The following is a 23,104-nucleotide window of genomic DNA, read 5'->3' as shown; positions in this document are numbered from 1 at the left end:
GATGGCTTAGTTTCCCAATTTAAAATCCCATCTAAAGAAGCCTGCAGACCTCCAAATCACCAAAACTGTGCAGGGAATAACTTTGAGCACCAAACCTATCATCTTCAAAGTATAAGGCCTTTTTTCAAAAGCATAAATCAAGGAAGGGAAAGAACAATTTTCTCCCCTTCAGCACATCTCATATGTAGCTCTCGGAGAACTTCACTGGGGATGCATCACCTACATCTATTTTACAGGGGAAACAGGGGCTCAAAGAGTTAAGGAGATTTGCCTGTGCCCCTGCCAGGGGCAGAACTGTTGCTCCTGACTGCCAACACTGACTGCCAACACTGGCTGCCAATAGCATCTGCCACCTCTTTACAGATCTAATCTGTGCTGCCACCTCTTTACAGATCTAATCTTCCTGTTCAAAGCCTGGCTTTAACACAGCAGTGACTTTAATTTAACCCTGTCCAGTTCAGGTGCAATATTTCTATGAATGAATTATATAGGTCTGAACTGCAAAGAGTACATGGGAGGGCACAGCTGAAATGCTAATATTCGCAGCTGCCTTCTTCCAGCAAGAAAAGGATGTAAAAAGGAGTGTGTAGCATGGAAGACCACTTGCACCCATCCTACTTCAGATATGCTGGTTGTTGGTTAGAGGCACAGGGTGGTTACACTACCTCTGCATGGTCTTCTGCAAACACATGTCAGCTTGCTCTGTCCTATGCTCTGATCTGACCGGATGAGAATCAGCTGTAATACAAAAGCTGTGTAAAACTGTGGTTAGCCTGCTGTGCTGCTCAAGCATCTAAGCCTGACTCTCAACCTTTGCTTGTGAAAAGCTGTGAAGATACATAGTTGTAAGGAGAGCCATGCTTAGGCTCTGTTTGCTCTGTCATTGGAGCAAACCTACTTCCCTCTCCTGCCTTGCACATGCATGCACTTGGGACATGAATATCTCTTCACTCAGCTCAGAATAAAAGAAGTGAAAAAAGAGCCATCTAGACTCAAAACTCAGCCACAGTCTAGATTTACATCCCCAGTCCATATCAGGGTCACAGATTAACCCCAAATACCAAAAGCTCGAAGTATATAAGCCTTTCTTACTCAGCATCCTCCAGCCTCCATCTCAGTGAGTCATATCAGTTCATGCCAATGACACAAAAAAGGTTTTCATCTCCTACTGCTTGCAGCTGGCATTAATAATTAAAGAGCACTGGAAATGTGCATGGCTCACTGCTGAACTCAGGCACATTCCTCTTCTGCCTCTCACTTACACTGCAGCAAAAAAAAGACAAACCTGGGACAAGTCCTGGGGACCAGGACACCATACCATGGCTGCCACAAGGGGAGAAAAGTTGAATGCATCTTAGGAAAGAGTACAGAATTTGTGCAGGAGTTGGGATGAACACACACTCACTCTGCACGGATGTCTCCGAAGTAGTAGGGCTCTCAGCAGTTGGCATCTGCAACTTCAGTTGCAAGAAAAAATATAGTCTTATGTAGTAAACTTAATGCACTGGCAAGAAATGAATATACATTTCCTACTGTTTAGTTGGGTAGATTTCTGATTAACCTAAAAAACTTCATGTATACACAGACCGCCGCATCACTGCTCAAATCCTCTCCAGATCACCCATCAATAAGGTGATGGCAGAACAAGAACCCAGAAAAGTGAGCACAGTTCTGATGCTAGGAAAATCTCACCATTTCATGCCACGCTTTGATTTTTCTCTTCTCACCAGCATTTGATTCATAAAAATACTTTGTCTCTTAGCAGCGATTTCTGATCTTCTTTGATCTGTGTGCTGAAATATTAGCATCCAGACAGCATTCTTGTATGACAGGCATTGCTTTAGACACTGATCATTGTAAGAGGCAGAAAGAAGGTCTCTTTTATGGGCTGCTGCTTTGCTTCAGTATGCAGAAGATTATCTTCTTGCTGATGCAGGCTGGCAGCACTAATAGAAGTGACTTCCGAGATGGGATTTGTGAAGCAAGTGCATAAATACTTTGGGGCCACAACAAAGTGGGCAACAGAGCTGCTTATTCTGACCTTTGCCAAACTGAAGACATACCTCTAATTCTCTTCTGACTCCACACATACTGTGCTTGGGTATTACCCCTTCTTCTGTCCCTCAAGGGAGAAAATTCACATGTGAATCAATTTAGGGGGAGTGTATCATAGTGATGACAGCTGGGATCATAACAGCCTCATACAGCAGGACAAATGCACATTCCCCTGGACTGGCTGGCTCTGTCTCTCTTCACCTTGGCACTTGGCACACTGGGAGCCTTCAGCTGAGCTGAGGAAGATGAAGCAGGAAAGGAATACCAGGCATAAAATATTGCCCTGGGCTTCCCATCTGGGGAGATATGTCAAGCTTAAGTCAGCACTGAATCTTGTATCTTTATTTATCTTACCATAGAAGCAATCCTGAAATGCTGATACTGAGTGCTTGTAAAGTGCTGAGCCTGTGCTTTTAGATGGATGGAAAAGGAGAAAATTACTGCACCTGCCACATTGTGTGACTTATTTGCTCTGCTTCTACACAGAGTTACCAGGATGCCTTGTGAGACCAAGCCATTAGGCCATTGCTGAAATAACTTTACTTTTTATCACGAGTATGACTTAGCACTTAAACATGAATCCTCGCTCAACAGGGGGCCCCTCGGAGGGTGGGAACCTGCCCTTCTGGTGAGGCATGGTAAACAATGCATTAGAATTCGGGCCTGTAGATGTGCTCCCAGCGCCAATAAAGGTCTGTGCTTTACTTTGCAGTGCATACTGTGATTTCTTTGAATCACTTGACCTGTAGGAGGTGCTGAGATTCAGTGAAAGCCCTAAAGGAAAATGTTATTCTCATGACCCCTGCTTCCCATCTCCACCCTCAGATTGAATCAACAGATGTTTGCCAGCCACCTCTGTTCTGTCTGCAGAGGAGATACCAGCCAGCATGTAATGTAGAGGCAGCGGTCACGAAGCCTTGAAAATCACCTGCAGCAGCTGCCTCCCAGTGCCACATTCCACCCGCTTTCACTGCTCTCCCAGCCTCAAACCACTGGGGTTTGGATGGCTTTGTATGGATCCACAGCAGAGTCCCTGAGACAAGGCTGCTGGGCAGAAATCCAGCGCAAGTGCTTCTACAAAAGCTTTCCTGGGTATCAAAACACTGAAATCCACAGCTCTCATCTCAGGTGTCTGTGAGGATGATTATAGTTCATCAGGGCTCCAGCCAGACCTATGTTTATTTAAGCTAGTAGCTGTTACCCCTCCACCTGTGATGCTTCCCAGTGCTCAGTTCCCACTTCCAGCCCAGCACTGGCTGCACGTAGCTTTGCAAGCTCCACACGAGCTGGTGATGGAGAAGCATGATTGCAGCCTGGGAGAGCTCAGCCTTTGCCCAGCAGAGGCCAGCACAAACACACGGTAGGCTGTGCTGGCAGGGAAGGGTTGTCTCTGCCTGGACTTCCTTTGCTCGAAAAGGTCTCTCAGCTTCCTGTAAGCCCTCATATCTTTTCTGCTTTAAAAGAGCTTTTCAGTGTGGGTCAGTAAGGCACTGACAGCCTGCTTGGGAAGGGACAAGTTGCCACGGGCCCAGCCATCACCCAGTTTCTCCACTTGTGTGCCCAGAAGCATCCCTTGAAGCAGCAAGCAGCATGGTGCTCTTGGAAGCCCGGCATGGCCAGATAATACTTACACAACACTTTAGAAATGCCACATGCCATGGAAAGGAAGTTCGGAAGAAACTGCATTGCAGGTAGGAGCAGACAATCAAAAGCAAACAGGATGGTTGCCCTGGCCACCACCCTGCCCTTTGCTCCTCTTTTGAGCTCATGAACAGTTCATTTGCTAACAACAGCGAGGGCCACACCAGAGGACAGGCACTTGACTACATAGAAATAAAATAGGAGGAGAAGACTTGAGTAGAGGCTAGGAGCCTGGGAAAGAGAAGCAAGAGACAGCACTGGTACAGAAATGAAGCAATCTCCTCACACAGCCTGATCAGGCTGCTTGTGCAGCTCTGAAAATAGCCTCAGGAAAAGATCTTTTTTTCTGGTCAAAATGGCTGACGGCCCTGAAAGCACATATTGTCCCTTGTTGCTCAGGTGATAAGCACAGTCTTCCAGGGGAACCATTCTTCATAACAAAGAGAAACTATATTGAGACACCCAACAAGCACCATGCAGATCATCTTCTGTTATCAGGGTTTTGAGGGCAAGACTGGGGCAAAGACAAGTCAGATTGGAAGATGCATCCTTTAGCACCAACATGCACTCAGTGCTTGGCCAAAACGGTGGAGGACAGAGTTGCTTGGAGGCCTTCCAACACACGGCCAGCCATGCAGAGGAAGGGCACCTTAACTGATGATGCCAAGAATGCTGTTTAGGTTCTGGAGAGGATGTTGTTGCAAACCCGTCTCCCAGTCTCACCGCTTACCACTTAATTTCGTTCTGAGTTGCAGTAGTAAGTCTGAGATGTTACCAGTGAGTAGTCTAGCAATTCTGTGGGCATCCCACAGAACCCCACCCAGCCTGCAGGATCACAGATTTCAGCAGCTCTGCAACAAAAATACTGGTTTTGAGGCTCTATGGGCATAAGTGATATACATACATGACCTTCTCCATCTGCAGCTAAAACCAAGCTTCACATTTTATAGCCATGGGGATGGAGGTTTCTCATTACTGTAGGCAATACTACACTTTAAGACAATGCAAGCTTTGCTGGAGCTCTGCTGCATCTACCAGTGAGGAGCATGAGCCTGCAGTGTCCTGCACAGCAAATCCCAAGAGGGATAGCAGTAGCTTTCTTCTCTGATTCTATGTAACCCAGGAAAAATGGGAGCATCAGTCCCATAAGGAACAGCAAGTGAAAAATCTGGGAGCAAACCTACAAGAAGCTGAAGGAGCAGAAGCAGAGCCTGTAAAAGCAAACTACACTAGAGCTGCAGCCAACTGTTTCTACCAGGCTTAAAGGGCCAAATCCCAAAGAACCAGTTTGGAAAGGGCCTTTGTAGACTGGGTGGCTCGAACCATCTCATGTACGGGGAATCAGCAGCTCTGGTTCTTATGGTTTGGTTATCCCCTCCCTAGTGTAAACCAGACAGAGAAAATGGGCACAGCCCAGGACATGACAGACTTTTCCTGACCACTCTTGAGGGCTATGGAATGGGCCAAAATCCATCTGGAGGTACACTGCTTCTCTGTGCATGAAAGAAGAGCATCTAGAAATTGAATCAATTAAAAGCCTATGTCAGCAGCAGTGCTTGTGGTACCCTGTGATGAAAAAGTACAGCTGATGCTCCTTGGAGATGGCAGCAGTCCTAAGCCAGCATTAGCAACAGGACCTCCACTGGCAGGTGGGCTTCAGCCTTGTGTTTAGAGTGGGACTGATAGGCAGACTGCTGGCTGGTGGAGTGTTTGGTACAGAGACCCCCACCTTATGGACCAGCTTGTGTTTCCAGTAGATAAGATGCAGCAGAACTAATGTACTATTCACTGACCTTTTTCATCTGCTTCAATGCATGAGATAACACAGCAGTCTTTGGTGGAGCTGTGACTACTGGGGAAGGGAAAACAGTGTAGGCTGCAGCTACGTGCTTTAGAGCAGGGTGCCTTGGAGCAAGGTTGCTGCTTCCCCTGTGAGCTCCAGCACAGCACCCTTCTCCACACTGCAGTACTCCTTCCCAGCTGTGCTGACCCACCAGCACACCAAAACCTACATGTGGGGTAACAAAAAATGGCAGCACACCTCCACACATGCAAGGGAGCATACACAGGTGTAGCCATTGACAGCAGGGAGTCAAGGGGGGCAGCAGGGAAGAGACCTGTGATGCTATGTGGCACACCAGACCCATTAACCAGGTCCAGCCCTGAAGCAAGGAGGGATGCATTCCCCCCCAGAACTACATCACCCCACAACCCATTGCTCCTAGCTCTACCATCCTGCTGCCTGCATCATTCCTGTGTCATGCTGGGCCTTAGGAGTGGCTCAGGTCCAATTTTGGAAACAAAGAGTTAAGCATTTTCAATCTTTATTTTACAAAAATAAACCAGTTTTGCCCTAGAACTCTGTAGCCCCCAACTTTCCCGTCTGCCCCACTCCGGTTCCTCTCCCTGGAGCTCCAGCTGTTGCATGCTGCAGCCAGGCACTTGCATGGAGGCTGCCAGTGCCACATAATCCTGCAAGCATCCTCAAGCAAGCATCAGGGAAAGGGGTTGCTGCCCTTTTGTGAATGCCTCCTCTTCCCAGGATCCAAGCTAGAAACTGCCTGAAGATGCCTCTCGGTGGCTCTGCCGTTTCTGCACAGGGAGAAGATCTTAGGCAAGTCACTCAGAGTACACACTTTAGGAAGGGATGTCTGTCCGTCCGTCCATCCATCTGTCCCTCTCCCTTGGATGGAAAAGTGAGCCCCATGAAGTTGCTTCTTGCAGTCGGTGGAGCTGGCAGGCTGTCATCCCACTGGCTGGCTCAGTGCTGGAAGCGTGGGGAGCTGATATGGGGTTGGTGGAAGGAGTGTGTGGCGTAAAGCACTTCTGGAGGCGGCGGCGGGCACGTCAGGATGGAGCAGAGCGGTTCGTGGGAGCTCAGCATCGAGGTAAAGTGCTTCATCTCCTCCGTCAGCTGCTTGATCTCCCGGCGCAGCGCAGCGTTCTGCCTCTCCAAGTCCTCGCTCTCCTGAAAGGACAGAACCACAGGGGCTTCCTCATCACGGGAGCTGCCGGGATGAGGTGGGGACAGGCGGGTGCAGCCCCCCGCCTCTGCCCCGCAGAGTTTCCGGAGCGGCATGTTTCCGGTAAACCCCGCGCGGGGCCGCGCCTGGGCAAACCCCCCTCCCCCGAGCAGCCGGGGCGGGCGGGATGCTGGCGGCCCAGTCACGCTCCCCGGGCCCGGCTTACGAGAAGTGACTGCGGCGTGCTCCCGCCCAGGCTTTCTCGCTCCCTCTCACGCACCGGCCGCTTCCCGGGCCCCCCGGGCGGGGGGAGGGCGCGCTGAATAACCGCCGTCTTTAACCAGAAAACCACCTGCCACAGGAAACCTGTCATTGCCCTGGAAAGAAAAGACTCACTGCTTCCTGCTAGCAGCCGGGGAAACCGGCGGCACGGTGGGGAGATGCTAGAGTCAGAAGAAAAGAGAAACTGAGGCCTCAGAAGAACTGAATTAATACTGTTGTTAATGAGAATAACAACAAAGGGGTTAATAATGATGCTCAGCCTTGTCCCAGTGATCCCAAGAGTACTGAAACTTTTGTTGCCGCTGCTGCTGCCGAAGTGCAGTCAGCTCCATCCAGCCTGGAGCATCCCCGGCAGCAACCGACGACGGAGCCAGCAGCCTGGGCAGGACCAGAGGAGGGAAAGAGAACACGGCAGCAGGCTCTGCAAATTCAGCCAACAGCTAAAGCGGGACCCAGCACCCCGAGACCCTGTAAAGCTGCACCGTCACCTCGGAAAAGCAAAGCTGGTGCTCCTCTGCTGCCGCGCTGACTTGTGACGGTGCCCGTGCTCTGCGCACAGGTTGAATGAAACGCTCGGCAGTTACAGCGGCTGTCACAAGAGGAGCTCACACAGCAAAGGAGCATCTCTGATGTGGCTAGGTACTTTGGAAATCATGACTGACGTTGAGCTCGGGAGCTGATGGGAGTCACCCAGGGGCCGGGAGCTCCAGCATCCCATGACTCATTCCCCTCAAAACACAAGCTTCAAAGCCCTGGGACAGACAGAGCTGCTGGCCTCTTTCATCCCACCAGAGCTCAAGCTGAGCCATGCTCTTGTGGGCAGAACCACATCAGAGAGGTGAAGTCCCTCATACGAAGCTGACCAAAGGGAAAGAGCACTTAGGGAATAAACTCAGGAACAGCAGGGGGGTCACTGACCACCAGGAACTGGAACAGCATTAGCAAAAAATTCTATCTATCCTCTACTTGCCTCCCTGCATTTTTCTAGCTGCCTGCCAGGATCCTTTCTGAAACAAACTGAGCTTAGCCCCTCTGCTGCCATCCACATGGCACAGCAAGGACTGTGTGCTATCAATGCTAGCTGAGCAGTAGTAATCTTGTAAGCCAGTGGTTTGTCATCTGCTCTAAGATCAGAGCAATTTTTCTTGATGCCCAGCTAGGCATGATTTTCCTGGGGGAGGATCAGAGTCCATATCCACTTCCAGGATTACCTTGGAGAGTCTACTGGCTCCCAGGAAGGGGTGCCTCTACAACCCTCTCAAGCACAGTCACCCAGACTATCATTGCTGACAGATGTAATACAATCAGACCAGAGCCATCTCAGCTCCAGAAGGATCATCACCTACTGAGAAAAGAGTGAAGTCTCTGTCTTAAACCCAGCTCCAACTATGGACTGAGGGTGCTAAATAAGGAGGAAGGTTGAGGACCATCTTCTCATGAATTCTGCCCCCCCCCCCCCCCCCAAATGGAGATATGGGGGAATATGAAGACCACTAAGTCAAAGGATGGTTTTTTGAACATGAGGTCAACTACTGCACTTTTTGACGGGCAGCTGAACCCAGCGCAGGGATAAAGATGGCCCCTACCCACTGCAGGTTTTGTGTTCTGCATCCTGCTTGCCAATGGGCCAAAACACATGGCACGGTACTTACCAACATGCAAAATGCAAAGGAGCTCAGCCCCTGTGCTCCAACACTAACCACACACACACACTAAACACACACAGCCAGAAGTGACCGTCCCTCCTGAAAAGCAGATGTCAAATTCTTCATACTAGGAAGAGCCACAGGAATGCCCGTGGTACCACAGGAGGAGAGCAGGGCAGCAATGCAAAACCAGAGAAGAAATCCACGCTAAACAACAAGAAAAGCCTTCAGGAATGCTACCATGGAGAAATATAAAAATACTGGAAGATTATTAGTATTTAGGCTGCGGAGCCTGTCAGGGAACAGACCAGAGGACATGTCCCATTCAGCTCCACATTGCAGCATCATCCATACTAATGAATATAAATCTCAGAAAAGCATCCTTGTACACTGGTGCACCACTGCCTAAGTGATGGCATGCACAAACCTGGGGAGAACCAGGCCGGGTGAGCCTGTGTTTTCAAAGAGCTTCTGAGCAAGTCAGAAGAGGTTAGAAAAGGAAATCAGTTATGCCAGACCAAGAGATAAAGATGGATTTAAAGTAGCTCTAGCTGCAAAACTAAATGCTTTAGTGGCAGTTGTCCTGGGCTGTGTGCTCTCGCTGTGAGCACTGACTTGTACATCCTGCTCTGGCTTCACTTTTCCTGTCCTGGACAAACTGAGCATCCCTGCTTCAATTCCCCATGGGAGATGCATGTTGTCCCCCTGTGAGCCCTCAGCACTGGGGACAGAGAAGGATGGGAGTGCTCACCAAGTGCAGTGTGTCTGCTTTCTGGGTCTGCCTCAGACGGCTCTTCTGGGCAGCAATGCGATTCTTCTCCCTCCTTTGGACTTTCCTCATGTCATCAGAAGAGTCCTAGTGAAACAAGGCATGGAAATGACTGGGCATCCCCTCCCTTGCCATGTTCATGCAGGGCAGCAGGTGGGAAGGGGACACAGCAGATAACATAATTGAAGCACAGGACATGGGATACACACCCTTAGCAGCAGGATAAAGCCATACCCCAGGGATGCATGATGCTTTTGGCATCCCCATTGCCAGGAGGGGCAAGTCTGATACCCTTGGTCATCCTAGTAAGCTGGGAAATGACCACTCTTTACCAAGAGTCAGGCCTGCAATATGCCTTGAAAGACAAGAGCAGGAATCACTTCCCAGAATAATTCGGATTCCTTGTACAGAAAACCTTTCCCTTTCCTGTCTCTCTGGGGGGATGTGGCACTGCAGACATTCCAGCTCCTTCACCAAGCCATCTTTACAGAGATTAAGCCTGCGTTTTCCTCCTTTCATCCCATTAGGTTCCTCCTGCTCTCCATCACTCTCCTCCTTCAAGCTTTATTTGTTGTAGACCCTTACAGTGCAATGTGGCCTCTGCTTTGTTTAACTAGACAGACTCAGAGCTTTTGGTTTTCCCCAGATCTCATTTGCTCCAGCTCTTTGATCTCCGTGCTTGCTCTATTCTGGAGTCCCTTGGTAGCAATGCTTGCAATGCTGACTGCAACGTTCCCAAGACCCTTGGGTAGGGAAGAGCACAGGTCTCCAGGCTCCAGATCACGAGCTTCGTGCAGTAGCTGTTCTCTGCTGAGATCTGGTCCTGCTGCTGCCTTCTGACAGTTGAAACTGTCACACAGACTCTTTCATCTTCTATTTTCATATTGCACTGCCTCTTTGGCGGACTCTTTAACATTCACACCACCACTTCTCCACAGGAATACAAGACTCAGCCACAAGAGTTATCTACCCAGCCCATCAGTCTGTCCACATCCTCTCCCCCCTTCACCCCCCCAGGATCTTTTCTTTTCTTTGAACTTAACCATTTTATCCTTGCCTACAATACCCTACAAATGCCTCAGATACAGCAGCTCCCATATCCTGCACCAAGTCCATTTCCTATCCTGTGCTTTATCGCCTTCCCTAGCAGGATGCCTTCCCATCCCTGATTGCAAGCCCAAACTCATCTGCCCTGATCCTCCCCAAGATTTCTGAGCAAAGTTTCAGATACTTGCCTGTTTGTAGCCCTAGAGAAATGAGAGATGACAGGTATAATAAAGTTCAGACAGAAAAGGCAGTGGAAATACCTCAGGCTTGTGTCAGTATCTGCCAGCAGACAACCTACCATTAAGGTACTTACTGCAACAAACCAAAATCCCTCTGTCAAGCATTACTGAGAAGAAAAATCTCCGAGGCTGAACAAGAAGGAGAGCAGACCCAAAGTGGCAATCCTTTTCTGGGTCCCAAGTGCTATCCACAGCAGCAGGAAGCCAGCAGGCTTCTCCTGAGCCATCCTGTCCATGGTGAGGAGGTGCACACTCAGGCTCCTCACCAAAGCACTGACTCTCACAGATGCTTCATGCTTGCTGCCTCCCCAGCATGTACCGCAGGGCTCACCGTGCCCCAGGGGTCCTGGCCCTGCAGTTGCCCCTGGCATAGCACTAGGTAACCAGGCCTCCTCTCGCCACCCGTACCCAGGTCCATGGCTGAGGTTCCTGCCAGGACTCTTGGCTCGGCCTGCATCCCTCTCACCACAGCTGTTCCTAGAAAGCCCCACCATAGTGTGCTCTGAAAACGCTAGTGGTGGGTGCCACCCTGCCTCCTGCCCACCCGGAAAGACTCTCCCTCCAGGGAATGCTGAGGAAGGGTTCCCACTTTACCTGCTTGCTGGGAGGGGGAGACTGGCTGAAGCTGCTGGAATCACTGCTGTCGGAGCTGTGGGGCATGGCTCCCGTCTCTGGTTCCCAGGGCCTCTTCAGCTTCCTTTGTACCCTAGGGATGCCTGCCTTCTGTCTTGTTTCCTTTCCCTCTCCCCTGCCCAAGATGGCCCTTGGCTTCCCAGCTCTTGCCCGTCCCAGAGGCACACTGTCCTCCAGGCCTGTGCTCTGCCACTTTCTCTGCTCTCCTTTCTGAGCCTCTGCACCTTCCCTTTAGGTCTCAGCCTCCTGTGGTTTCTCAGAACCTCAGGGATGCAAGCTGAAAGTCACGTGGCCGGAAACTTTAAGGCAAAGAAGAAAAGTTACAAAAGAAAAAAATAAAAAAATAATTAAAAAAAAAAAAAAGCACATCTGGGAAAAATGAGCTTCAAAATAGCCTGAAAACCCCCCGAAAAACACCCTCGGGCAGTTGAAAAACAGCGAGATGGGTTTTCTCCGAGATAAACAGCAGAGATGGAAGGGAAGAAAAGCCCCAGCTCTGGCTGTGAAACCTGGACCCTCAAAGGAGGGCAGTGAGGAGGAGGAGGTGCTGCCAGGAGCCCCAGAAATTCCAGGGGTACCATGCACTGTGCCAGCCCTGCGCCGGCAGGAGGTCATTCCAGCCCTGGGAAGCCTCCACATCCCAGCCCAGGGGCGAAACTCCCGGGTAGCCTCCCACCTCCCCAACACCACTGACACAGGTGCCAGGGAGGGACGGGAACCCTCAGCACGTGCCATGCCAATACTGGCTGTGCCCATGGCTCGCATGTGTAAGATGAAGCACTTTGTACTTCCAGTCCCACTAAGGAGAAAGGCTCAGGATTGTAGAATGTTTGGACTGGTTTCAGTAGGACTGGTATTTTCTGTGAGGCAAAGATTTTTAGTGCTTCAAAACATTCATTAGTACCTCACCAGTGCCCTGTAAGGGGAGTATCAACCCTGGTACACAAAGTACTGTAAACATAATGGCTTATGGACCCGGAAGCTAAACCTAAGACCTAATTCTCACTCCACATCATTGTATGAGCTTAATTACACCCCAGGGGATGCAGACTGTCATGCTCCCCTCTATCCCCCTCTCACCACAGCTGTCAATATACAACACAGGGTAGAACTGCTGGGAGACAGGACCATTATGGCAGGTTGGAGGTTATTTCCTTCCTATTCTTCTGCTGGCACCCAGCTTGGGTATGGCCCATGAAGAAGGCAGCAAAAAGAAGCTGCTTTGCAATGCTTTGTTTCTCCCCTGGTCTATGCTATGTGAGACTACACCCATCCTTAGTAGAAGCCTCAGTAGTCCGAGGACGTGCGAGTAAGTCCCTGAGACAGCAGTGCTTCAGGAGGTCCCCCAGGATACGCCATGCTAGTGGCTGTGGATGTGACAGTGCAGGAGCAGGGAGTGTCAAAGCAGGAGCCATTTCCAGTCTATCTGCTCCTGGCACACAGCCAACAGGATGACCCAGGGCTACAAGACAACAGGCTCTCCACCCACAGACAGGAGCACATGCCTTTGGAGCCACTAAGTTCTTGCATGCACCATGAAGAGAATATACAGAAACAGACATGAACCCATCCTCAGTAACCCACTTCTGTGGAAAGCAGCAATTCCAAGTTCCCACCTGCATATCAGTGTTTTGGTTGAGTTTCTTCTGCCTCAAGCAGGAGCAGCAGCAGGGCATCAGCACTTGAGATGCTGTTGTCATCAGGGCAAAAGCATGAGTAGCTTTCAGTTTGCATCCTTACTGCAGCACAGAAAGCGCACGTTCAGGGCACAGTGCAGACTTGCATGAGCATTGCTGGCATTTCTTCCCAACTCTGACACTCATGGAGCCAACACGGAGGCAAAAGCAAGAGCTGTGCTGGGCTGGCTATGGGCTGGGCAGCTCAGGGAAGTCACCTGGCCTAGCTCCAGAAACAAAACTGCCCCATTTTGGCCCATTTCCTTTATGAGAAACATCCCGTGTCACTGCATTATCCACTGTTATCTAAACACTTCACAGCCTGGAGTGTGTATTTTTCTCCCAGTGCTCTGTAGGGAAAAGCAGAGAGCTTCCACACTTTCAAACGTGGCTGCAAGGATTTGCTTGCTCAGCATGAGCCACCCTGAGGGACCCCATCTCCTGGCCACACAGCCCTGTATTGCAGGCCGGGCTTTCCTGGCATGGCCAGCTCCGGGATGGGAGCAGCCAAAGGCAGGGTGTTGAGTTCAGGCCTTCCAAGGCTCCAGGACAGCTATTGAAGCATCCATTTGCTAGCTGCATCACTACACTTTGTCTGAACTCTGCAACCCTGAACAGCACTTCCTTTACAGGAAACATGCCACTGGATTCCCGCTCTCCTGAGGAAACCCACACTCCTCTTCCAGCAAGCAGGGCTCAGAGACCGCCTGCCCTGCTCCACAGGCTGTTGTTGCTCAGGGCAGGACAGAGGGAGCTTTTTCCTCAGGGAAAAATATCCTTGTTCTATTACTGGACAAATTAGCTGAATTTCTTCCTTTTGTACCTAGTGAGGCTGGTGGCTGAAGGGAGAGGATCAGGAAGGCACTGTGGGCATTGGCAAGAGGCAGTGCAAGGAAGCTGCATGTCCTGGTAGCAGCTGGGTGGTCAGTGCAAAACTGGCAAGAACACAGCTATGGCAAAGGCTGTTGTTTCATCTACAGGAGGAAGGCTTTGAACTGCACCCTGGTGTACTCAGAGCTGGGCTTTTAATCAACAGCTGATGGAGAAATCTCAGGAGAGACATCAAGGGAGAGAGTTTAGACACTTGGTCTTGCTGAGCAGGAGGAAGAGAGCATTCTTCTTCCATCCTTGGCGAAATACACCCCTTGCCATCAAGCTGACTACAATGCTAATGAATTTCTGTGACTTATGAGCAGTGAATAAGTGTGCTGTGAATGACAGGGTCTCCTAGTGGAGAGGTGAGCAGAGCCTTCACTGTGCTCCCCAGGGCTGAGCACTCTGGAGAGAGCTGTGACCTCCCAACCAGAGCAGCAGAAACCACTAGTTTGGCTTCACCAGCATCTTCTCACAGCTTTCCAAGTGCTGCCCTCGGCACCTGCTGCAGGCACAATATGGGGAGCTAATATCCTGCTGCCCCTCCCAAGGCTAGCCCTCTCCCCTACTACATGACAACAATGTAGGCAGCCTCCTATTTCTGTGCTTGATTTAAGCAACTACATTTATGCCATGAATAATGTCCCCTGACTTGCTCTCTGGGATCATTTAGGTTTTCTTGATCTGAATCAGAGTAGCTGTGAAATCACTGTCAGTGGCACTGGATGAACTCATGTTAGGTTATTGCTGTACCAGCAACTTGATGGAGCAGGAATATTTCATGAAGTTTTTAGGGGAAGGATGGCACCATCCAGTGTGCCGTTTATCCCTTCTGAATAACGGCAAGTACTGCAGAAGGGAGTCCTGCTCACCTCAGACAGAGGGACTCTGGAGGCTGGGCTTAGTGTGATCTCAACTACTTTAGAAATGGTTTAAAAGCAGCAAGATGCAGTTCAGCAAGAACAAATGCAAATGTAAAGCAAAGTGAGATTGTAGGTAGATGAACTGGGGAATAACCAAGTGGGCAGCAGAATGGCAGGGAAAAATCTGGGGGCTGCAGAGCATCATAAACCAAAGCATCACCAGCAGTGCGGAGGTGTTGCAAAGGGACTGGGTATCGGCCTGTGGTGCTGGGTGCAGGGCAGAGGAGACAACTGTCTTGTGCTGCCTGTGCAGGGCCAAAACCATTCAGAGTCCGAGGTCCAGAAGAGAAAAAGCCCAAAAGAAAACAATACAAAGGATAAATACACAGAAAAGGAAGAAATTCAGCTCTAAGAGAAAGGAGTGAAGAAGATGGGTCCATTTAGCCTAGAAAAGAAAAGTCTTGGGGGTGGGAAGTAGGTGGAGAGGAGGAAGTAGTCTCTGGTATGTTGTAATGGAAAGGGTGGTCGGCTGTTTTCTGTGCAGCCAGCACAAGGTAAGAAGCACCAAGCTACAGCTGCATCAGAAAAGGTTCGGGTCTGAGGTTCAAAGCAAGACAAGATTAGGAAGACCTTGGGATGGGCAGTTTGAGAGAGTTATTCAAGCCCCTTCTTATAAAGTAGCTGGGAACAAACCTCTATCACAGTCCAGGTTGAATCCTGCCTCTGTAGGATGGGTTAGGGGTTTGTTTCCAGCATTTAAATGGAGAGGAAAAGTAAAAAAGCTACTAAGATAGGTTGCTCAGAGCCCAGAGAGCATAAGATATTTCCTAGCCTTAACTGCAGCCAGTCCCTTCACCTCCAAAACCCAGAAAGGTCCCTATATCTCACCTGTGGAAATGGCTTCCTCAGCACAGGTCATCACTAGAGTTTCCTTGTAAACCTGCTGCAGGCTTATGGCAGCAACATTTAAAACTGCATCTCACCCCATCCATCTTGTTTGCATGGCCACCCTGTGCACAGTACTATTTAAAAATCCAACCTAGAGCAGCTACCAACTTCAGCCTCACGAAAACCACCAAGGTTGCTTCTGCTTCACATGTAGCACTTCATGCAAATGATTTCTTACAATATTTGGACAACTGCAACAATTTGCTTCTCATTCTTCACATGAGCTTGACAACTGCTTTGTGGAATTCAGTGCTGATAAGAGATGTTAAATCAATGGTGGTAAATAAAGTCCTTGCCCTCTACCAGACAAGCTTCTGCCATGTCCTGTTCTGTCAGCAGGTGTTAGTCCTGCTTGTGATATGGGCACCTTACCCAGCTAGCAGTATGGCTTGTCTCCATCACTATTTCAACTCTGCTGAGCTGAGTGAGTGTGAGAGCAAGTTTGTAGCAGGAGAGCCCAAGAGTAGTCCCACCAAATTCATCCCAGCTAGCAAAGAGCAAATACCCATCACACAAATGCTTTCAGTCCTTACTGGGCACAACCTTGCAATATACAGGAAAAAGATACTTTACACCCAAATATCTGACAAATGACAAGGGCCAAATTCAAGCACACTTCATTTACACCTTCATGCCACATAATGTGCTGTGCTTTATAACTGCATGACCCACAAAGACTTCTTCCCCGGAATGGCTGTTACCTTCATCACTGTCCTGTGGCTAGAGCCTCCTCTGATACCCTGCTTCTCCATTTCTTCACAGGCTTTCTAGTGCTCATCACTTCAGCACTGAGTGCTTCAGGGCTATTAATAAACCTGTTTCCTCAGCCACCTTTTCAGGTGTGTGTGTGTGGAGTTATCCCTATTTAACAGTTGCAAAACAAGAGACAAAGAGAGATTCAGGTCATAAATACTCATTCACGTTGGGCACAGTTTGAACCAATTAGGATCTAGTTTTTCAGTGTTTTGTTTTGGTGTGTTTTTTTTTCTCTATACAGCATTTCATTTAACCAAACCCTGGCTCTTGATGTCTGTGACTGCAACTGCAAACTTTGAGCACTTCTGTAAATCAGCTCCTGCAAATGAGGAAGATGGGGCTACTCCTGTGAAAGCTTTTGTTTATGTGGCTCACTGACTTACAGAGTAACTTCGAGGCCTGGGCAGACACAGACCCAGCTCTCTAGGGAGGCACCAAGTGTCTACCCAGGAGACTCTACTTTCTTTCTGCAGTCCCTTGCTTCACTGACTGGATAAGATTTTCCCAGCCTGCTTAGAAAGGAGGCAGCCTAGCTGACCAGCTCATCTTTCCCTCTGGCTGTGGTCCAGCCTGGGTGCTGAAGAGGTGGTAATCCAGGGCAAAATGCAGGAGGTGACCATACGCACAACAGCTGAACCCAGGTTGACCAGGCAAACCCGTTTCTGGCAACTTCTTCTTGAATGCTATTGGTAACACTTTTTATGTCTATGTTTCAAAAGAAGGAAACTATAGAAAGGAACTGCCAAATGTGCTAGCTTTCTAGACACAGATGTAGAGCTCCTCATAGCTGGGGTCTACCTATCCGCATCTGGAGGGGGAGAGAAAGCCTGGCCAAAGCCTCCCAGCTCAGGGGTTGGCATGAGGTTGGCAGTGTCTGACCTCTAATGTAGCAGTTTCAGTCTTAAGACTGAAATAATTAGATAGTTATTATTATTATTATTAACACAGATAATTAGTTCACCCCAGGCTATTGAAAGGGTGAACCACCATCTCCTCCTCCTGTCCCGTACGTGTCAGTTGGTTGGATAATTGGTTGCACAACATCTAACCTGTTCCTGGCAAGGATTTAGCAGCTCATGAGCAAGTATTCAGATGTGCATCTACATGACTCTCCAGATCAGCAGACCCCAAATCCTGGTAGAGTACATCCATTTAGGGCCAAACTTGCTCCCACTGCTGTCATCACAAGCCCTGTCCGCCTTCTGGGATCTCGTCAGAAATGGACCAGACCATCCAGCCACAATGGACGCGTACACACTTGGGGTGCCAAAAAGGTTCAGCCACCAGGTGCTTCCCCATTCAATCAGGGCTTCTTTGCTTCCGCTGCCTGGGCTGAGCCCACCGGCTGAACTATCCATGCGCATGGACGGGGCGTGTGGAGGGTGCAGATGTTGTCTGACGGTTTGACTCATCTGGGTGGCAGTCTCCTTCAGTGATGGTGGGGAAGGCCCAAAGAGGAAGGGCAGTGACCCGTTTAACCAGAAGGGCTGATCCACTCGGGGGTAGACTTACCGGTACTGGTAAGGGACCATAGCCAAGCTTCCTTTGTGCTGCCCAGAGCGTGCATTCCAGGCTACACAAGAGCAGGAGAGATGTGTGGCTGTCCAGCCCTGTCATTGTGGCAGCAGGAACCAACCTTGGACCTCTGCTAGTGCTGCAGCAAATCCAACCACATCAACCAGGCAGCAGAAAATTGTGCTCCCAGGGAATGATCATAGCCTCACAGGGCATTTGATGTTCACTGGGCATTGGCTGCAGCCATGATCCATGGCATGGGGGTGGAGGGTGAATGCATTACTTGTCTCTTAAATTAATACATGACGAGCGTATTATGTGGCTACTCCATGACTCCATTCAGAGGAAAGTGTTCTTCAACACCGCCCATCACCATAAGACACGTTGAAGCCTCCTAAGGATTGAGTACAGCTTATTTAGGGCATGTTCTTGCAGCTAGACTAGGAGACACCCATCTCAGCAGAAGATAACTGTGAACAGCACTCATGTTAGTACTGTACTCCCACACCAATTGGATCTGCTTCGGTTTTGGCTTAAGAAGGGTGTATAGACTGGTTCTCCCTCCCCATCTGGTGGGAACAAGTGCTTCCCAGACCCTATGGCTCATGCAGCGTGGTTGGAGGAGGTGTTCAGCACAAGTAGCTGCGCTGACGGATGCACGTGCAGCGGGCTTGTGCCTGGAGCTGTGTGGTGCTCGTACAAGCAGTGCTGGAGCACAGAATGTGGGAGGCAGCACAGGTGAGCACAGGCAGCGTGGAGCAGAGCGGCTGTGGGGAGAGGGCAGGGGAGCTGTGCAGAGGGCGTGCTTGGCGCCCGTGCAAGAGGCTCTGGTTGGCAGCACCACACTGGCAGTTATCAAAACACACGCACAAGTGCGTACAGCCCCGTCTGCCCGGGCGCTGCATGGCACACGCTGGCACAGCCGCCGGCTGGCACACACAGCGCTCGCCTGCTGGCAGCAATCCAGGACAGCAGCAGGGTGCCACGGGAGACAGTGGCAGAGCCGAGCCCCTGCCGCACACCGGGCCTGTCCCCCAGCGTCCCCAGCCGGACAGCTCAGGGCTCCTCATGCCTTCTTGAGAGAAACACGAGGAGGAATGCTGATGGTTCACCGCCTGGTGGTCGCGGAGGGAGGACCTGCTTCATGATGCCTATTTCATAAGCTAAGGGGGCTCATGAACCCCCACAGCTTTCCCAGGAGCCTCACAGCAGCAGACGGAGGGAGAGAGAGGGGACAGTTTCAGATGACCATGGGTCCTGTGCTTCCCACCGTTGCATTTCTGTGCCCCAGCATAGAGGTGACATGACAGAGGTGCTCCCTAACCAGCCTCCCTGCGCATGACTGCTTTCCCTACGGTCTTGGCAGTGGCTGCCAGCACCAGTGCCCAGACACAGCTGACCTGTGGGCTTTTGGTGGCACCTTATCCCCAACGTGCTTCGGAGGTGGGATGAGGGACAGACGCAGCACCCTAAGGTGTGCCAGCAGTGCTGCTGCAAGGCCCTGGCTTAAACAGCCAGTCCTCCTGCTGCCACTAACTGCCATACTGGCTTCAAAGAAGGGACAGGAAAAAGACAGAAACTCCTTCCTGCTCTTCTTTACCTGAACCCTGAAGTAGGTGCCCAAAAACCATGCCATCTTCTACCATTTTTTAAGCCAAACTTTTTGACTTGAGTTCTGGGTATGCTTGTTTTTTGTATCAATACCGGATCCCTTGTGAGCCCTCTGAAACCACTGACCAGCAAGGCCTCTTGTCCTCCTGCACAAACCAGTTTGCTGGCTCTGTGAGAAGTGTCAATTTACCAGTTTGAAATGAGTTGTCTTTCCATTTCTTTGAACATCTTGTGGGGGGGTGACAAACAGACAAACAGACTTATCTCTAAGCCAGGCATTGCTCTGCACATCTCTATCATGCAGCTTTTCACTAGTTTCTGCTCTAAACTAGCAGGACTTTTAGTCTCCTCATAGGGAAATTTTCCTGCAACCTTAATTTAGGTCAGCACCCATCTTTGGACGTCTCCTGTTTTCACAGCAAGGCAACCAGAACCCAGCACAACACTCCAGGAAAGCTGCCTCACAGTCATCTACAGTGGCATTATGATTATAAAGGATGATGTACTTTTCTTTCTCCCATTCTTCATGCAGCTCTCCTCCTTGTACCACTGCTGCACAGTGAGCGGGACTCACCAGGTAGCTCTACCCTGAATTTGGAGCCCAGCCTTGAACCCATTGGCACTCTCATCTAAATCGGCTCTGTGCCAGTTGGCACTTAGGCATGCTCCAGAGCACAGCTGGGAGAAATGCTGCCACACCAGTGCATGAACCCAGCCATTGAGCATCCTCAGCCCTTGCAGCCCCAGCGGATGGCTGCTGTCAGGTGAAGAGATGTGCCCCAAAGCCCTGCCTGAATGAGGCTCCATGTCACACCCATGGTGGCCTGGCAGGGTACACTAGCAGCCTGCATTGCTCCTAAAACTTGTGCACATGGGACAGTGACCCACAGGCAGCGGAGCGAGTGCCTGCAGCCACATGTAAATCAAGTCTGCACCTCTCCTTCGCAGGCACAGTGAACACCTTGCGCCTGCACCTGGGGGAGCTTGTTTGAACCAGTGGCTTTGGTTGTGCCAGCCTGTTACACTGACAGCATGCAGTGATATCATTCTGCCTGGGCACACAGCAGTCCTAGCAAGCATCAGCTTAGCCACTCACCCATCCTCTGCTGGCTGGAGCTGATGAATGAATTAGGTCACTTTTCTTACAAGGAAGGTGTGCACAGAAGAAAAAGGATTCTTCACTCAGCAAACATCTACACAATGCAGCAGTGACTCTGCCTGGCACCCACAGAGTTTGCCTCTGTGCAAAATGCAGTAGCCTATATACTGCAAGGCACTTGCTGATACCCACGTTAGCTCTTGCTGTCTGGTCACCAGGCATTCAGCATCACCTTGCAATGAGCTGTCAATAGCCATTTTATCCTCAAACAGAAACTGTGTTAGGCTCCCTAAAGGCTCCACTGTACTGGGGAGCCTGCAGGCCTGTGGCAAAGCCTTACTGCCCACTTCCTCCTGTTGACCCCTGGCCATTTCAGCCCAAGCAGGTGTCCAGCAAATCCAAGCAGTCTGGATGATGCTGCTGGAATTGGGGCCATGGCAAAGCAGAGGCAGGAACTGCAGTGTCAAGAGTCAGGACTTCCCCTGACAGTGCCACAGATGACAACGCAGCAAGTTCATTCTGCAGAAACTAGATAACATCAGCACAAGGTGGTGGTTACTGGCAAATGATCCCGTTCCTGAAGCTTCATCTGAGACGTGACAGGCTGCAGTGAAACCTCCCTGTCACACAGACCCAAACTCTGCTTTTGCTGAGACTCACGCAGGCTTCTGGAAGTAGCTTCTTGCTGGTATTTCCTAGGAACTCCAGCTTACACCACTGGGAGTCAGGGCTGGAAAAGCCCATCAGCTCGCTAATACAGGGCCTTTTTGTTTAGTAGAGTCCCTCGAGATGGACAGGGATGTGGAGCAGTCAGTCCTACCCCTGCTGACCCATCTCCTGCCTCAAGTGAGAGGGCTAACCTTTCCCCAAGCCCCATGGTGCCCTGCTCACACTCTGCACTGGACGCAAGGCTGGAGAGAGGAAAGCTATTCCTTTACCAATGGAGAACCAAGAGCCTGTCTGAGCAGAAACATGCAGAATGGCTAAGCTATATTAAAATTAGAAGTGACTGAAGTGCAATAAACCCCTTGGTGATGATTTTACTCAGAATTAAAGTGGTCTTGGTACAACTGAGTTCACTGTCTGTGTGTCCCTGAGCAGGCTTTGCTCACAAAGAGCTTACCACAACAGGCAGTCATACCTGCTGCCCGCTTTTGCTAAATGCATCCCCTGGGCTGGAGTCCACTTGAGCCGGTCACTCCACTTAAAAAAGCCACTTTAATGCAGCATCAGGGCATCTGGTAGAGCATTTTACACCACCACACCAGCCCATTGCTTTAGCTAACTTGGGTTAACTTCTTGCACAGCTTGACAGATAAACCCAAAGGCTTAGTGATGTTAAGCTCACTCATCCCACAACCACACACTGCACCTGCAGCCAAGCTCTTACCTAAACTCAGCCCTAGACAATGTCTGGGCTGCAGAGCCTGGTTTTGGCCTGGGCGAGTTGCTCTGTGCCTCCCTGACAGCCCTAGGCCCAGCCCCAGTTCCAGCTCTCCCCCTCGGTCTCCCCACATGTGCAGTGAGGAGATGTAAAGTGCCTTCGCTGTGCAGGAGACCCAGCTGTGTGCAGGCAGAGCCACCGCTGAGGCTGGGGGAAGCATCAGCTGTGCCTGGAATGAAAACCGAGTTGCAGCAGGGGAGCCAGTCCAAGCTGGCAGCAGCTCCTGGGCCTCTGCTCCAGGGGTTCAGCCAATAAAAGGCGAACCCCAGCCATACTGTCACTAGTGCCAGCCCTACCCAACGGCCCTGCCCAGCGAGAGCCGGAGAGACCCCCAGCTGCCCTGAAGGGTTTTGTTCCTTGGACAGACAGGGTTAGTGGCAGATCCACTGCCAGTGAGCTCCTTTCTGTCAAGGGCTGATGCCATCTCTGACAGCACTCACCCTGCTGCACCCACATCCTGGCTGGAGATGCCCCTGGAACCCACCAGCAGCACAGTTTTGGGAGGCTCATGCCCTTGACCAGGGGCAAGGGACCCACCCGGCTCTGCCCTCCAGGGCAGTTTCTTGAGCCCAGCAGGAGCACAGTGACTCCACAGGGGCAGGAGATGACTGTGGTCCTATTCCCATGACTGGTGTCTGCCCCCCTCTCCAATCACTGGCAATCAGTGATCACAAATAAGAGATAAGTGCACAAAGGTGAGGGGAGCCAGATGATATTTCCAGGCTGAGGGAAGCAGTGTTTGGTTTTCCTCATTCCTCTACAATCATCCTGGCAGTATAGCCAGGTTTCGGTCCTGCTGCCCAACCATGGGCCAGTGCCACTCAGTGCAGGCTGGCATCCATGGTAATCAAAGAAGTTTCCATATCTCTTGATAAATATCAAGGCTGGGGATTTTTGGGGCTTGTTTTCCATTAAGTGGAGTAGAAGAACCAATGAGGACAAAGATAAATGATTACCTGCTGCCCTTGGCTCAAAATGAAACAAGAGAGGTAGATCACTGTCAAAGGTTAATTAATGCTTCTTACCACAGTGTCACGGAGTCCC

General features: G+C 50.4%; 1 protein-coding gene across 4 annotated transcripts; it reads right to left on the bottom strand.

Annotated features, from left to right (window-relative positions):
- Positions 1-6,003: 6,003 nt before the first annotated feature.
- On the bottom strand, positions 6,004-16,473 carry BATF (basic leucine zipper ATF-like transcription factor). Of its 4 annotated transcripts, XM_061463623.1 has the most exons (4): positions 16,337-16,418; positions 15,381-15,410; positions 9,339-9,443; positions 6,004-6,664 (listed from the first exon to the last, which is right to left on the bottom strand). In XM_061463623.1, the coding sequence occupies exons 1-4, from the start codon at positions 16,385-16,387 to the stop codon at positions 6,458-6,460; spliced, it is 393 nt and encodes a 130-aa protein (XP_061319607.1). In that variant the 5' UTR covers positions 16,388-16,418; the 3' UTR covers positions 6,004-6,457. The 4 variants fall into 4 exon arrangements, with proteins under 4 accessions (XP_061319607.1, XP_061319609.1, XP_061319608.1 ...); XM_061463625.1 differs by lacking the exon at positions 15,381-15,410 and having other exon boundaries at positions 16,337-16,473; XM_061463624.1 differs by lacking the exons at positions 15,381-15,410; positions 16,337-16,418 and adding an exon at positions 11,237-11,544.
- Between the last annotated feature and the right edge of the window lie 6,631 nt (positions 16,474-23,104).

Source organism: Pezoporus flaviventris, unplaced genomic scaffold (assembly GCF_033815535.1).
Source record: "Pezoporus flaviventris isolate CSIRO_AGI_PZ_B2104156 unplaced genomic scaffold, CSIRO_AGI_Pfla_v1 ptg000036l, whole genome shotgun sequence".
Classification (NCBI taxonomy): Eukaryota; Metazoa; Chordata; class Aves; order Psittaciformes; family Psittacidae; genus Pezoporus; species Pezoporus flaviventris.
Note: the sequence above shows the minus strand (reverse complement) of the source record. Positions and strands in the feature narration are given on the sequence as shown.

Bases quoted from the DNA above. Each gene is read 5' to 3' on its own strand.
- BATF (XM_061463623.1), bottom strand. From the start codon at position 16,387: ATGGAGAAGCAGGGTATCAGAGGAGGCTCTAGCCACAGGACAGTGATG. The intron at 15,411-16,336 runs GTAACAGCCATT...CCCATCCTACAG, and splicing joins GCCACAGGACAGTGATGAAG to AGGCAGGATTCAACCTGGAC. The intron at 9,444-15,380 runs GTTTGTTCCCAG...TTGTTTCACTAG, and splicing joins CAACCTGGACTGTGATAGAG to GACTCTTCTGATGACATGAG.